Raw genomic sequence first — 15,594 nt, 5'->3', positions numbered from 1 at the left:
AAACGCCTGGCACCGTTATTGCAATTTGCAGCCAAACAAAAGAAGCAGCTTGGCATCCTCAAGAACCAGAAAGCCACAGATTTTTCTAAAAATGGCACAGCGTTGCTAAATGGGTTCTATGCAGTTTTGCAAAAAAAAAAAAATCAAGTTAAAGGCCTCTGACCTTTTTTATTTTTTTTTTTAGTTGTTTTTTTAAAGGAAATGAGCAACAGGAAGCCGAGGCCTCAGACAACTGAAAGGTTTGTGCAGATGTAATTCTGAACGTGGTGAAGCTGCAGTGAAGGAAAAGGGTGCAGCAAGAAATCATTTCAATTGGAGATTCTGAAAATGCAGTAATAGACGGAGTGAAGAAAGTAAGCGGTGGTTTTAATATAAACAGGCTTCATAAGTGCAACAACATGATGCTGCACAAGTAAGGCATGACTAACTGACAGAGCAAGCATGTCAGGAAATGAACTGAAGACACCTTGTTCTGAAAGTGAGGTCTTCTGCTCACAGTAGGCATGGGCCGTGACACAGTTAAGCAACTCACAATCCACCGTGATTCACATCACATATATATAAAAATACCACAAGGACCAAATTCCTTAGTTTGCTGCCCACCATAGCTCATACAAAACACCTCAGTGGCCTTGAGAGAAGACTGATTTCAGACTAACGCTAGCTTCACTCTGTTCAACTTGTTGAGAAAGAGTTAACAGTGTCCAAATCTCTGGGCTCGGGGGACCGTTACACGCTGGTAACGTACATTGCGGGCGACTCAATAGTTCAGGTCCTTTTTGTAAGAAATGCACATTGTGTCCTCCGGACCAAAGAAGAAAAGGACCATTCAGTCTGTTGCCAACTACAAGTCCATAAGCTGTCGTGGCACGGGGCTGTGTCAGTGTCCTCGGCAAGAGTAACTGGCACTTCTGTGAAGACCCCATTAATGCAGAAACATACATAAAGATTCTGGAGTAACATATTCTGTCTTCGAGACGTCATCTCTTCCATGGATGCCCATGCGTATTACAGTAATTCAGTGCAAATCCACATTCTGCGCTCATTCCATGGAAGAGGGTGCGGGTGCTCGACTGGCCTGTCTGCACACCTGACCTATCCCCAGCTGAGAACGTGTGGCACATTTTAAATGCGACAAGGTTTGCCAGAAGTAATCAGACAAAATTACACTCAATAAATTGGCGTCTTCAATGCCTAAACGTTTACTAATTATTAAGTGAGAAGGAAAGGCAACGTTACTAAGTTACTAAGGTAAATTCTTTACTGTCCAGACTTTTTATGGAATATGTTGCAAGTATCAAAATCAAAATAAGTGTTGTGATTGAATGAGCAAGTTCAAAGAACAAGTGTTGGGGTGTCGCCCTCATTTAATCAAATGAAAAAAATAAAAATAAATTGTGGCACAAATAGAAACAAAAGAACTCGGAAATCAAAAAGGGTTAAGAATTTTTAGTCAGTCACCAAGTAGGACCTCCATCCTGTGCTGTGTTCTTTTCACACAGGGGGGCCTTCTTCTGACGGCCTCGGAATTTATAGGTGGGGGACCGGAAAAGGTGGAGTCAAGTGCCCTCACAGGGAGTCTTCTCGGTACTATGGACGGAACAGAAGAGGGCTTAGTTAATGCCAGCGCCCCCTCCTGACTTGGGGTGGTAGTACATACCTCAGATGAGTACTGTGTGCAGTTTTGGTCTCCAGGCTACAAAAAGGACATAACAGCACTAGAAAAGGTCCAGAGAAGAGCGACTAGGCTGAGTCCAGGGCTATAGGGAATGAATTATGAGGAAAGATTAAAAGAGCTGAGCCTTTACAGTTTAAGTAAACGAAGATTAAGAGGTGACATGACTGAAGTGTTTAAAATTATGAAGGGAATTAGTCCAGTGGATCGAGACTGTTATTTTAAAATGAGTTTATCAAGAGCATGGGGACACAGTTGGAAACTTGTTAAGGGTAAATTTCGCACAAACATAAGTTTTTCTTGCACAAAGAACGATAGACACTTGGAATAAGCGACCAAGTAGTGTGGTAGACAGTAAGACTTTAGGGACTTTCAAAACTTGACTTGATGTTTTTTTGGAAGAAATAAGTGGATAGGACTGGCGAGCTTTGTTGGGCTGAATAGCCTGTTCATGTCTAGAGAGTTCTAATGTTCTAATGAGCCCCAGAGAGTGATCCACTGATAGGCACGCGTGACAAACGCAAAACAAAATAATCATTAGTTGTAACGTGGGCTATAGAGATCATGTACTATCATTTACTAATGACTGCTTTCTAATTTTATTTGTATTTTTTGTACTGTCCCAACAAGTCGGAGTTGCATAATAGGAGCATAAAACTTCAAAACATGTCAATAAGAGATATTATGGGTCACTTGCAGGGCATACACCTTGTATTACCACTGAGATGTGCTCTTTAATCATAAAATTAATAATTCTATACATTTATATGGCACTTTTTTTGCAACTCAAATCAATTTACATACCTGTAGACAGAGGGGAACCCACCTGGATGATCCGATGGCAGCCATTATTGTGCCAGTATGGTAACCACACCTTAGGGGGAAAAGGGGTGAAAGAGACATAGCCAATTACAGACAAGGGATGATTAGGGGGACAGGATGAACAAGGCCATAATGGGCAATTTTAGCCAGGACCTCAGGATACACCCTACTCTTTTTGAAAGTTGCCCAGAGATCTTTAAAGACCATAAAGAGTCAGCACCTCGGTTTTGTGTCTCATCTGAAGGACAGCGGCATAGTTACAGCACAGCGTCCCTTTCAGATCCATGCACAGCCCCCTGCTGGCCTCAACAACACTTCTTCCAGTCAGCAGCAACTCCAGCTTTTCCCAGATGTTCTCCCATCCAAGTACAGTACTGGCCGAGCCCTGAACATGCTTAGCTTCAGATGGAGGACCTGTTTTGAAGTACAGTGCAAGGAACGCAGGAAGTGGCTTATTGAACGGTAGGAAAAAAGTCACCTGATCGGATGAGTCATCCTCACCTTGTTCTCGGTATGCAAATAAGATAAGCATGTGCGGCACACACAGAATGGAATCTGTACGCCTGAATGCTTATCTCTCACAGTGAAACCTTCTGGGTGCTCTGGTAATTGTTGGCTGGCAGGGTTTAAGATCCACTCAGAGGCAGATGCCAATGCATGCAATAGCAATTCTGAGTGCCCAAATACACCCTAAAAAAAAACATTTCTATCTTGATGGAAGCAGAATTTTACAAGATGACAGCGTGCCAGAAGTCATCAATGAGATGTTTGAAGAGCATGTACCCCAAACACTAACTTTTCAGTTTTTCTTATTCAGTAAAATATAGAAGATGATTTGTTTTGACTTTGGAAATATATTGTTACAGTTAAGAGTTCACCTTAAAAACACTGAATGGATAAATATGTGTACAAACATTTTGTTATGCAGAAAATTAGAATGACTTTCAAGGGGACTGAATATTTTGCACACCACCACTGTATTCCAGTCACCAGATCTCGATCTGATTGCTCACTCAGGAGAGATTCTATATTGATGTTGCGACAGCATTTTCTACTAGGAGCATAAAAACGCCAAATGATGGAACTTCTTGTACTGGAATGGCGCCATTCCCATCGAGTGCAGTTCCAGACACATGCATTAATGGTGAAGCCTCTGGGGGTCTTTTCTGCCCACTGCTATCAGCCAATTCAATGCTTCCACCCAGCATACTCATTACATTTATTTTGGTGTATGGATGTACAGTGCATCCGGAAAGTATTCACAGCGCATCACTTTTTCCACATTTTGTTATGTTACAGCCTTATTCCAAAATGGATTAAATTCATTTTTTTCCTCAGAATTCTACACACAACACCCCATAATGACGACGTGAAAAAAGTTTAGTTGAGGTTTTTGCAAATTTATTAAAAATAAAAAAATTGAGAAAGCACATGTACATAAGTATTCACAGCCTTTGCCGTGAAGCTCAAAATTGAGCTCAGGTTCATCCCGTTTCCCCTGATCATCCTTGAGATGTTTCTGCAGCTTCATTGGAGTCCACCTGTGGTAAATTCAGTTGACTGGACATGATTTGGAAAGGCACACACCTGTCTATATAAGGTCCCACAGTTGACAGTTCATGTCAGAGCACAAACCAAGCATGAAGTCAAAGGAATTGTCTGTAGACCTCCGACACAGGATTGTCTCGAGGCACAAATCTGGGGAAGGTTACAGAAAAACTTCTGCTGCTTTGAAGGTCCCAATGAGCACAGTGGCCTCCGTCATCCGTAAGTGGTAGAAGTTCGAAACCACCAGGACTCTTCCTAGAGCTGGCCGGCCATCTAAACTGAGCGATCGGGGGAGAAGGGCCTTAGTCAGGGAGGTGACCAAGAACCCGATGGTCACTCTGTCAGAGCTCCAGAGGTCCTCTGTGGAGAGAGGAGAACCTTCCAGAAGGACAACCATCTCTGTAGCAATCCACCAATCAGGCCTGTATGGTAGAGTGGCCAGACGGAAGCCACTCCTTAGTAAAAGGCACATGGCAGCCCACCTGGAGTTTGCCAGAAGGCACCTGAAGGACTCTCAGACCATGAGAAAGAAAATTCTCTGGTCTGATGAGACAAAGATTGAACTCTTTGGTGTGAATGCCAGGCGTCATGTTTGGAGGAAACCAGGCACCGCTCATCACCAGGCCAATACCATCCCTACAGTGAAGCATGGTGGTGGCAGCATCATGCTGTGGGGATGTTTTTCAACGGCAGGGACTGGGAGACTAGTCAGGATAAAGGGAAAGATGACTGCAGCAATGTACAGAGACATCCTGGATGAAAACCTGCTCCAGAGCGCTCTTGACCTCAGACTGGGGCGACGGTTCATCTTTCAGCAGGACAACGACCCTAAGCACACAGCCAAGATATCAAAGGAGTGGCTTCAGGACAACTCTGTGAATGTCCTTGAGTGGCCCAGCCAGAGCCCAGACTTGAATCCGATTGAACATCTCTGGAGAGATCTTAAAATGGCTGTGCACCGACGCTTCCCATCCAACCTGATGGAGCTTGAGAGGTGCTGCAAAAAGGAATGGGCGAAACTGGCCAAGGATAGGTGTGCCAAGCTTGTGGCATCATATTCAAAAAGACTTGAGGCTGGAATTGCTGCCAACGGTGAATCAACAAAGTATTGAGCAAAGGCTGTGAATACTTATGTACATGGGATTTCTCAGTTTTTTTATTTTTAATAAATTTGCAAAGACCTCAAGTAAACTTTTTTCACGTTGTCATTATGGGGTGTTGTGTGTAGAATTCTGAGGAAAAAAATGAATTTAATCCATTTTGGAATAAGGCTGTAACATAACAAAATGTGGAAAAAGTGATGTGCTGTGAAAACTTTCCGGATGCACTGTATGTACGAGGGACATTTAAAAATTTTCCACACTTTTTTTCAACTCTATTTATTAAGAATTTCAAAAACAAATGACATCAATTTTCTACAATAGTCACCTTTGCGATGTAATTTTTCCAGCGTCGTACCAACTTTTTAATGCCATTGGCAAAAAAAATATTTTTGGTTGAGTGCGTAGCCATTGATGCACTGCTGCTTTCACATCATCATGACATGGCTGTAGCTGGACGCCCAGAGTGCTCTGCATCCGTCACACTAGTACAGGCATTTTCGAACATTTCAATCCACTCATAGACGACCCTACGAGAGAGAACTTTATCCCCCTACTGAACACACAGGCGGAGATGAATTTGTGCTCCCGTGACACACCTTCTGCCCACAAACACTGTTCCTCTTGGTGCAATTTATAAGTTTGGCTGCCATCTTCACTACAGGGTGACAACTCTCATACTAAACTGCAAGGGCAGCCGGCTTGCCAGACAGACTCTCAGACACGACCAATCACTACTCCTCCCGCCTTCACCATTAAAAAACAAAAATATAAAAGTGCAGAAACATTTTGAATGTCCCTCGTATTTATTTTTCAGTTGATTGTATTATTTGTCCTGTGAGTCTGTGTTCTTGTTTTTTATGTTTCTGCTGCTATGTGCATTTGAATTTCCAGATGGGATTAGTAAAATTGATCCAGTCTAATCTAATTATGCCTTTTGCGCAAGGGACATGTTCTGGGGGCTTATGGTGGCTCATATATGACAGTTTATATTATCTTTTTTTTTATAAGGTAGAATACTAGAAAGACACATTCTCATTATTTCTTAATTGCTTGCGGCCTTTCTCTTCTAAATCACGCAGGTAAAATGTAAAAAAAATCTGGAATTATTAAAGCTTTTTTTTTTAATTTGTGGATATTTTTTCTTCATATCTATCCATAATTTCTAAAGAAGCACTTTATGTCTGAATTTCATACTGTCAGTTTTAATTCCTTTGTTAATTTTGGACTCTATTATAAAACCCGAATTGGCCGGCCGTTTCGCATTTTGGCCGAGAGATGTGGCCAAAGTCTGAATTACTAGAAATGACCAGTGTACAGTGGAACCTCGGGGCACGAACGTCGCAGACCAAATACAAATCGGGTTACGACCAAAAAGTTTGCCAAACTTTTGCATCTGTTCACGACCACACAATCAGGTGACGAACGAGCCAGTTTCCCTTCCGGTTCATACGCACCGATGATTTCCGCACGTGTTCAGTCTCTCCCTGTGCATTCCCTGTGCAGCGAGCGAGAGAGAGAGAGAGAGTGACAGCGAGTGAGAGAGAGAGAGAAAGAGAGCGAGAGAGAGAGAGAGAGAGAGAGAGAGAGAGAGAGAGAGAGAGAGAGAGAGAGAGAGGGCCTGGCCGCGTAAAGCTGAGAAGGCAGTTAAAGAATGCACCGGGCTTGAGACTGATTCGAGTATTGTTTTAACCTCGTTGTATTTTATGAAGACTTTTTTCTATTGCATTTTAACCTCCACTTCACTTCTGTTTACAGCGATCGGTTCGTAGCGTGCATTGTTGCAATGTTACTTTTCTTGGTTGTTTATTAAATTACGGATTTTTCAAATGTTCATGTTTTTCCCTGTGCTTAAAACTCATTGAAAAAAAAGTGTTTATAGCGAGCAGTTCATAAAGCTATAGCGTGAATTCTTGCAATGTTACTTTTCTCTGTTGTTCAAGGTTTTCTCTGTGTTATTCAATGTTTTTACATTTAGTTTACTATTTCAGTGTGCATTCTATGGTATAGTTAACTATTGTTGTGCTAAAAAATCTTTAAAAAAATATATTTACATACAATTCGTATGGTCTGGAACGGATTAATTGTATTTACATATAATCCTATGGGGGAAATTACTTCGGGTCATGACCAAATCGGGTTACGACCAGAGTTTTGGAATGAATTGCGGTCGTGACCCAAGGTTCCATTGTATAGCTACTTCGGCCGGCCATTTCGCGAAGTGGCGCGAACTCCCTGGCCAAAATTCAATGCGCTGATGTAAGACTGTCCGCTCAAGGTGCGAAGATACTTAAAAATTTCAGATGCAGATCCAGAAGTGAGTTTTCCATTCTGCATGAGAAACTGCTCAAGGCGGGTCTTCATCCCTCTTCCTCCCGACTCTGGCTCCCTGAATGGAGTGAGGCGGCTCCATTGACTTTGGGAGTGCTCCAGGTGGCTCGTTAATCAATCACTCCCAGGTGTGGTGAAAGCCCAAACTAGGGCTCTGCAGCTCCCCCTAGCGGCCCCCACAGAACCCAACAGGGCTGTGCCAAACTCCAACTCCCAGTGTGCCCTGTGGGAATTCATGGTGCCACAGCTGCCCAGGAGAGCTGTCCTCTAGCGTCCCGGAGGAGGTAGTGCCTTGTAGATGCTCTCTCCTTGCATCCAGCTGGCGTCCCGGCTGGGGCCACCCATCATAATATATACAAATATGCAGTAAATATTCATGTAGATATATTTCCATGCCCCCTTCAAGGTTTATACTCTGCCTCTTTCATTCTGCCACCCGGGTATCTCACAGAAGGCAAACAGTCTACTGACAGTTACCCCAATAATCAAGTGAGGGTCCCTGGTGGTCTTAAAATTAGTCTGCAAACTAACTTGTAATTTTTGTTTCTCTTCACAGCTGAAAGCTTAAGACTAGTGTTACTGGGTGGTGACAACAATTGTTCTGGTCTCCTTCATGGCTTTTACAATGGGACATGGATGCCTCTATTGCTTTCAACAAATAACAGCACCACCTACGTGGATTTAGTTTGCCGAAACCTTTCCTGCGGAGGGACTTCACTCTCTCAGCCTCCCACTCAGGTGGAAGTTGGGAATCCCTCCGGTGTGCTGGAATGTTATTTGAATGAAGAAGGACAATGGAACTGCACAGTGCCCAACATCACGTCAAAAAACAAAATTAACGTAACCTGTAAAGGTAGGGTGCCCAACCAAAGATTCTTTTTAATATACGATATTGTATTGTCGTAAAATATCAGATTTTGTTTCATTCCATTTTCCTATCGTATCCACCTCATCTATCCATTCTCTTACCTGCTTAAAAACTCAGGGTTTTGAGGAGTGGGATGCATTTAGAAAGAATCAGGCAGAAGAATCCATCCCTGGGCTGGGAACCAGTTTATTACTGGACAAGCTCAGGTCCGGGTCAACAGCGGGCTAATTCAGAAATTAGCTCCTCATGAACTCCACTAACCTCACATGCATGAGGGACAAAAACTGGAGCACACCGAGAGAAACGCATAGAGATACCAACAGAATGTGCAAACCACACACCACCAGACATCTACAGGGCCAGGATTTGAACTTGGACTTTGAACAACTGATCCACCATTTTCTTTACCGAATGATGTAAAACAGTCTTTACTTCTTCTTACAAAATTATTAAACATACAGTGAGCTTCGGAAGTAGTCAGACCACTTAACTGTTTTACATGCATTTTATGATGTTACAGCGTTGTATTAAAAATATTTACATTAATTTTTCGCTCAATGCCACAGAACGACAAAGGAAAAACTGGATTGTAGACATTTTTGCAAATTTATTAAAAAAGAAAAAAAAAACTGAACTATCATATGGACACACAGATTCTATTCAGATGTTCAGGTATTCAGATCCTTTAATCCAGAGATCTCAAACTCCGGTCCTGGAGGGCCGCAGTGGCTGCAGGTTTTCATTCTAACCCTCTTCTTAATTAGTGACCTGTTTTTGCTGCTAATTAACTTCTTTTGCATTCATTTTCATTGACTTGCTCTTGAAGACTCAGATCCCTTAATTGTTTCTTTTTCCTTAATTAGCAGCCAAACAATAATGAGATACAAAATGAGCCAAAACAACTGGTGTCTATCATACAATATCTGAAAATAAAGAAACATGAAGGTCTCAGGAATGCTGATCTGCTCAGGTCATCAAAACATTTGACCGGTGCTCTTAGTAAAGAGGAAATCACCAATTTCAGAAATGTCTGCTATTTGCACAATAAGAGCAGCAACAAGCCACAGAATTAAAGAACGAGTTTAATTAACAACAAGACTCAGCGCCTAATTGAGCAACTGTTTGGAGTGAAATTGGTTGGAGTTTGGGGCCCTGACTTAGGTGGTCTTCTGTTGGCTCACTTACTTCACCTTTCATTTCTGTTTAAGGAAAGAAATGAAGTAATTCAGAGAAACAGTGAAGAAATTCAAGGGGACAAATCTTAAAAAACAAGTCAATTAAAACTAATTCAAAAGAAGTTAATTAGCAGCAAAAATAGGTCACTAATTAAGAAAAGGATCAGAATGAAAACATGCAGCCCTCCAGCACTGGAGTTTGCGATCCCTGCTTTAATTAGTATTTCATTGAAGCCCTTCTGGCAGCATGGAGTCTTCCTAAATCTGACATGACAGGATTTGTACGCCTGAACTTAGGAATTTCTGCCACTCCTCTCTGCAGATACTCTTAAGCTCAGTCATGTTGGATGGAGATCATTGGCAGACAGCCGTGTTCAGGAGATGTTCAATTGGGTTCAATTCAAGGATCTGGCTTGAGCCACTCAAGAACATTCCCAGAGTTGTTCCTAAGACACTCCTGTCTTGCCTTTGCTTTGTCCTGTTAGACTGTGAACCTTCGGCCCATCTTGACTCCAGAGTATTTTGAGTAGGTTTCAATTAAGCACATCTCTGTCACTCGCTCCGTTCAGCTTTCCCTCCACCCTGTCTTGCCCTCAAGTCTCTAATGCTAAAAAACAATCCCACAGCATGACACCGCCACCACCATCCTTCACCGTTGGAATGGTACTGCACAAGTGATGAACTGTGCCTGGTTTCTTCCAAACGTGATGCTCATTTTGGTTTAATCAGACCAGAGAATCTTGTTTCTCACAGTCTGAGAGTCCTTTAGGTGCCGTTTTGAAAACTCCAAGTGGCCTTTCATGTGTCTTTTCCTGAGAGGTGGCTTCTGTCTATCAACTGTGCCATAAACCCCAGATCAGTGAAGTATTGCCGTGATGGTTGTCCTTCTGGAAGTTTCCCCCGATCTCCAACGTGATACAGTCAATTAGTCTGAACATCTGGTCAGGCCAAAGGAAATCACTTGGAAGACGTTCAAGGGTGTGCTGAGAAGGGCAACATGTGCCTAAAGATGCATTTTCTGCATTCACAGTTGGATGTCTTCCTTATGCAGTTTGTATTTTTTAGATATACAGTACACCTTTAATGACTTATTTACTGTTAGATTACTTACTGTATGTCACGAGTGCTTATTTTAGAAGTATTCGTGCATGTATCTTTTGAAATTCATTGGTACTGAGCCAGATGACCCTCACAGACTGGTTTAAAGGCGGTGGTCCTCTTCTTTCTCACACAAATGGAGTCAGCTAACAGTGGGATTTGTTGAGATTATCTATCTATCTATCTATCTATCTATCTATCTATCTATCTATCTATCTATCTATCTATCTATCTATCTATCTATCTATCTATCATATAGTGCCTTACATATCTATCTATAGTAAAATATCTATACTAAAATTAATATCTATCTATCTATCTATCTATCTGGCCAACTATACTAAAATTAATATCTATCTATCTATCTGTCGCATTAAACCTGTGCAAACATAGGTTTGCAATTATAAGGCACACAAATACTTTTTTAAGATGATCTCCACATTCTATTTTATCCAAACTGCTGAGAAAGATTTTCAGATTATTCATTTGATTTTATATGGTGCACAAGGTTGGGTAAATCATCCATTTTATTCTTTCAAATGTAAAATCTGCAACATCCTATAATGTGCTCCATCCTTCCTGTTCCAGTGCAGGCTCACGGTGACGTAAGCCAATGCCAACAAGACTGGGTGCCAGTCTACTGCACGGCGCACTCACACACACACACACACACACACACTTTAAAACTGGGCCAATCTGGAATGATCTATCCATGTCAGACTCATCTGTGGGATGTGCTAGGTGCAGCAGTGGAATACCTGGAGAATAACTCTGGCAGACACTCAGACAATAGATAGATAGATAGATAGATAGATAGATAGATAGATAGATAGATAGATAGATAGATAGATAGATAGATAGATAGATAGATAGATAGATAGATAGATAGATAGATAGATAGATAGATAGATAGATAGATAGATACTTTATTAATCCCAATGGGAAATTCACATTCTCCAGCAGCAGCATACTGATACAATAAATAATATTAAATTAAAGAGTGATAATAATGCAGGTGAAAAACAGATAATAACTTTGTATAATGTTAACGTTTACCCCCCCCCCGGGTGGAATTGAAGAGTCGCATAGTTTGGGGGAGGAACGATCTCCTCAATCTGTTAGTGGAGCAGGACAGTGACAGCAGTCTGTCGCTGAAGCTGCTCTTCTGTCTGGAGATGATCCTGTTTAGTGGATGCAGTGGATTCTCCATGATTGATAGGAGTCTGCTCAGCGCCCGTCGCTCTGCCACAGATGGTAAACTGTCCAGCTCCATGCCAACAATAGAGCCTGCCTTCCTCACCAGTTTGTCCAGGCGTGAGGCGTCTTTCCTCTTAATGCTGCCTCCCCTGCACACCACCGTGTAGAAGAGGGCGCTCACCACAACTGTCTGATAGAACATCTGCAGCATCTTATTGCAGATGTTGAAGGACGCTAGCCTTCTAAGGAAGTATAGTCAGCTCTGTCCTTTCTTGCACAGCGCATCAGTATTGGCAGTCCAGTCTAATTTATTATCCAGCTGCACTCCCAGATATTTATAGGTCTGCACCATCTGCACACAGTCACCTCTGATGCTCACGGGGTCTATGAGGGGTCTGGGCCTCCTAAAATCCACCACCAGCTCCTTGGTTTTGCTGGTGTTCAGTTGTAGGTGGTTTGAGTCGCACCATTTAACAAAGTCTTTGATTAGGTTCCTATACTCCTCCTGTCCATTCCTGATGCAGCCCACGATAGCAGTGTCATCAGTGAACTTTTGCATGTGGCAGGACTCTGAGTTGTATTGGAAGTCCGATGTATATAGGCTGAACAGGACCGGAGAAAGTACAGTCCCTTGTGGCGCTCCTGTGTTGCTGACCACAATGTCAGACGTGCAGTTCCCAAGACGAGGAAGGCAGGCTCTATTGTTGGCATAGAGCTGGACAGTTTAACATCTGTGGCAGAGCAACGGGCACTCAGCAGGCTCCTAACAATTATGGAGAATCCACTACATCCATTAAACAGTGTCATCTCCAGACAGAGGAGCAGTTTCAGCGACAGACTGCTGTCACTGTCCTGCTCCACTGACAGACTGAGAAGATCATTCCTCCCCCAAACTATGCGACTCTTCAATTCCACCAGAGGGGGTAAACGTTGAACATTATTCAAGATATTGTCTGGTTTTTTTTTTTACCTGCATTTTTTATTACTCTTTAATTTAATATTTTTGCTGCTGGAATATGTGAATTTCCCCCTGGGATTAATAAAGTATCTATCTATCTATCTATCTATCTGAGGTCTGTCTGTAAGATAGTCCACGATCCATGCCACTAGGTATGAATCTACTCCCATCTCTGTCAGCTTGTCCCTAAGGAGCAGAGGTTGGATTGTGTTGAAGGCGCTAGAGAAGTCTAGAAACATAATTCTTACAGCACCACTGCCTCTGTCCAAGTGAGAGAGGGATCGGTGTAGCATAGAGATGATGGCATCCTCTGCTCCCACCTTCTCCTAATATGCAAACTGCAGAGGGTCAAGGGCGTGTTGTACCTGTGGCCTAAGGTGGTGAAGCAGCAGCCTCTCCATGGTCTTCATCACATGTGATGTCAGAGCAACAGGCATTCAGCTCACTAGGACGTGATACCTTTGGGACTGGGGTGATACAAGATGTTTTCCAAAGCCTCGGGACTCTCCCCTGTTCCAGGCTCAGGTTGAAGATGCGCTGTAGAGGACCCCCCAGCTCCGATGCACAGACCTTCAGCAGTCGTGGCGATACTCCATCTGGATCCGCTGCTTTGCTGGCACGAAGTCTCCTCAGCTCTCTGCTCACCTGCACTGCTGTAATTGTGGGTGGGGATGTCTCTCCTATGCTGGTATCAGCAGAAGGATGTGTGGAGGGTGCAGTACTCCGAGGTGAGTGTGAGAGTGGGTTAGGGTGGTCAAACCTGTTAAAGAAGTTGTTCATTTGGTTTGCTCTCTTCACGTCTCTCTCGATGGTGGTACCCCGCTTTGAGCTGCAGCCAGTGATGATCTTCATCCCATCCCACACTTCCTTTATGCTGTTATTCTGCAACTTCTGCTCCAGCTTTCTCCTGTACTGCTCCTTCGCCGCCCTGAGCTGGACTCGGAGTTCCTTCTGCACGCGCTTGAGCTCATGCTGATCACCGTCTTTAAAAGCCCTTTTCTTCTGGTTCAAAAGGCCCTTGATGTCACTCGTAATTCATGGCTTGTTGTTAGCATAGCAGCGTACAGTTCTTACTGGAACTACAATGTCCATACAGAAGTTGATGTAGTCAGTAGTGCAGTCAACAACTTCCTCAATGTTCTCACTATGAGATCCCTGCAGGATATCCCAGTCTGTAGTTCCAAAACATTCTCTCAGAGTATTCTCAGCCTCCGGGGTCCACTCCCTGAATGATCGTGTGGTTGTAGGTAGCTCCCTCACTTTTGGTTTATAGTGAGGCTGAAGCAGAACCAGGTTATGATCTGCTTTCCCAAGCGCAGGCAGCGGGGTGGCGCTGTATGCGTCTTTAACGTCTGCATACAGTAAATCAATAGTCTTATTTCCCCGGGTGTTACAGTCCACATACTGGGAGAATGCAGGTAATGTTTTGTCCAGCGTCACATGGTTAAAGTCTCCAGCGATTAGCACAAGCGCCTCAGGGTGCTGCGTTTGTAACTTAGCAACAGCAGAATGGATGATGTCACTCGCTGACTCCACGTCCGCCCGAGGAGGAATGTACACGATGACAACAATGACGTGTCCAAACTCTCTGGGCAAGTAATAGGGACGGGATGGGATAATACGTGGGGATGCTGGATCCACAAGGCAGTAGTTACAAACCACTGTGCTACTCATAGTCTCCAACACATTACTGATGGATTACACATTTTTATTTAGTTGTTAGCTGTATGACAATCTAAGCAGATTTTGAGATGAATCTGATGGCCCAAACAAGCACAACCCTTATTAAGAATAAGGTCACTCTCCTGCGGAAAACATAACAAAAGAATTCAAGAAAAGAAATGATAAACAGCACAAGCTTGATGTATGCAAGTCACTGAAGATGATATGATGTCCCTAGCAGCACCACTACGATTCACATGATGTGCTGCTACTCCTTCTGTCTCTCACACTCCATGCTTAGCTGTTACTGGCTGGATCCTCTTACAGAGATCACAGTTTTAGTAACGTTTACTCTGACTCGCTGCAGTGGTAGGGTGTTGCCTCGTGTTAGCCATTGTGGATGCAATGAGAGGTCAAGCAAAATGACACCGTTTACTGATTACAAAGTGCCCGAAGAAGGGGCCTGAGTTGCCTCAATAGCTTGCACATTGTAATCTACAGTATTTAGTTTGCCAATAAAATGTGTCATTTTGCTCGACTTTTCATTCAACTCACTGCTAAAAGCTATTTTTGCTTATAATCACACCAGTTATGAATAAAAACATTTTCCAGAAAAACAACTTCACACACTTTCTCTTATTTGCAGGTCCGGCTCTCAGGCTGGCAGGAGGGGAGGATGCCTGTGCTGGAAGAGTCGAGGTCTGGGAAGATGGAGTGTGGGGAACAGTGTGCGATGACTGGTGGGACCTGATGGACGCCAATGTGGTGTGCGCTCAGCTGAACTGTGGATATGCCACTCAGATGGTAATGAATGGTGCCAAGCAGTTTGGGAGCGGAAGTGGCCATGTGCTACTCGATGACGTAAACTGCACCGGAACCGAGAAGTTCCTCTGGGACTGTCCAGCACTGAAGCACAGTGGAGACTGCGGACACAAAGAGGATGTTGGAGTCATCTGCTCAGGTTGAGTAGCTTACTGTTAAAGATAAAATCTTTAGTTTGTTTATGTGCGTCTTTGTTAAATGCAGAACAACAGAGCAGATTTACTCAGATTGAATTGAAAGCAATGTTTTTTTCTGAAAGGTTCCACATTGTGTATGCATCTGGAATCCAAAACTCAAACCGATGTGACAGATGAATGTTGATCACCCAACCTGCAGTC

At 43.1% G+C, this 15,594-nt stretch overlaps 1 protein-coding gene across 6 annotated transcripts in view; it reads left to right on the top strand.

Moving 5' to 3' along the window:
- Positions 1-15,594, top strand: part of LOC114663492 (T-cell differentiation antigen CD6-like) — an 83,191-nt gene that overhangs the window by 37,777 nt on the left and 29,820 nt on the right. For all 6 annotated transcript variants that reach the window (XM_051935732.1, XM_028817255.2, XM_028817254.2 and 3 more), the window contains exons 3-4: positions 8,033-8,329; positions 15,081-15,395. In XM_051935732.1, the coding sequence (XP_051791692.1) occupies positions 8,033-8,329; positions 15,081-15,395 (612 nt within the window). The remainder of the gene's footprint in view (positions 1-8,032; positions 8,330-15,080; positions 15,396-15,594) is intronic.

This window comes from Erpetoichthys calabaricus, chromosome 13 (assembly GCF_900747795.2).
Source record: "Erpetoichthys calabaricus chromosome 13, fErpCal1.3, whole genome shotgun sequence".
NCBI classification, from domain to species: Eukaryota; Metazoa; Chordata; class Cladistia; order Polypteriformes; family Polypteridae; genus Erpetoichthys; species Erpetoichthys calabaricus.
Note: the sequence above shows the minus strand (reverse complement) of the source record. Positions and strands in the feature narration are given on the sequence as shown.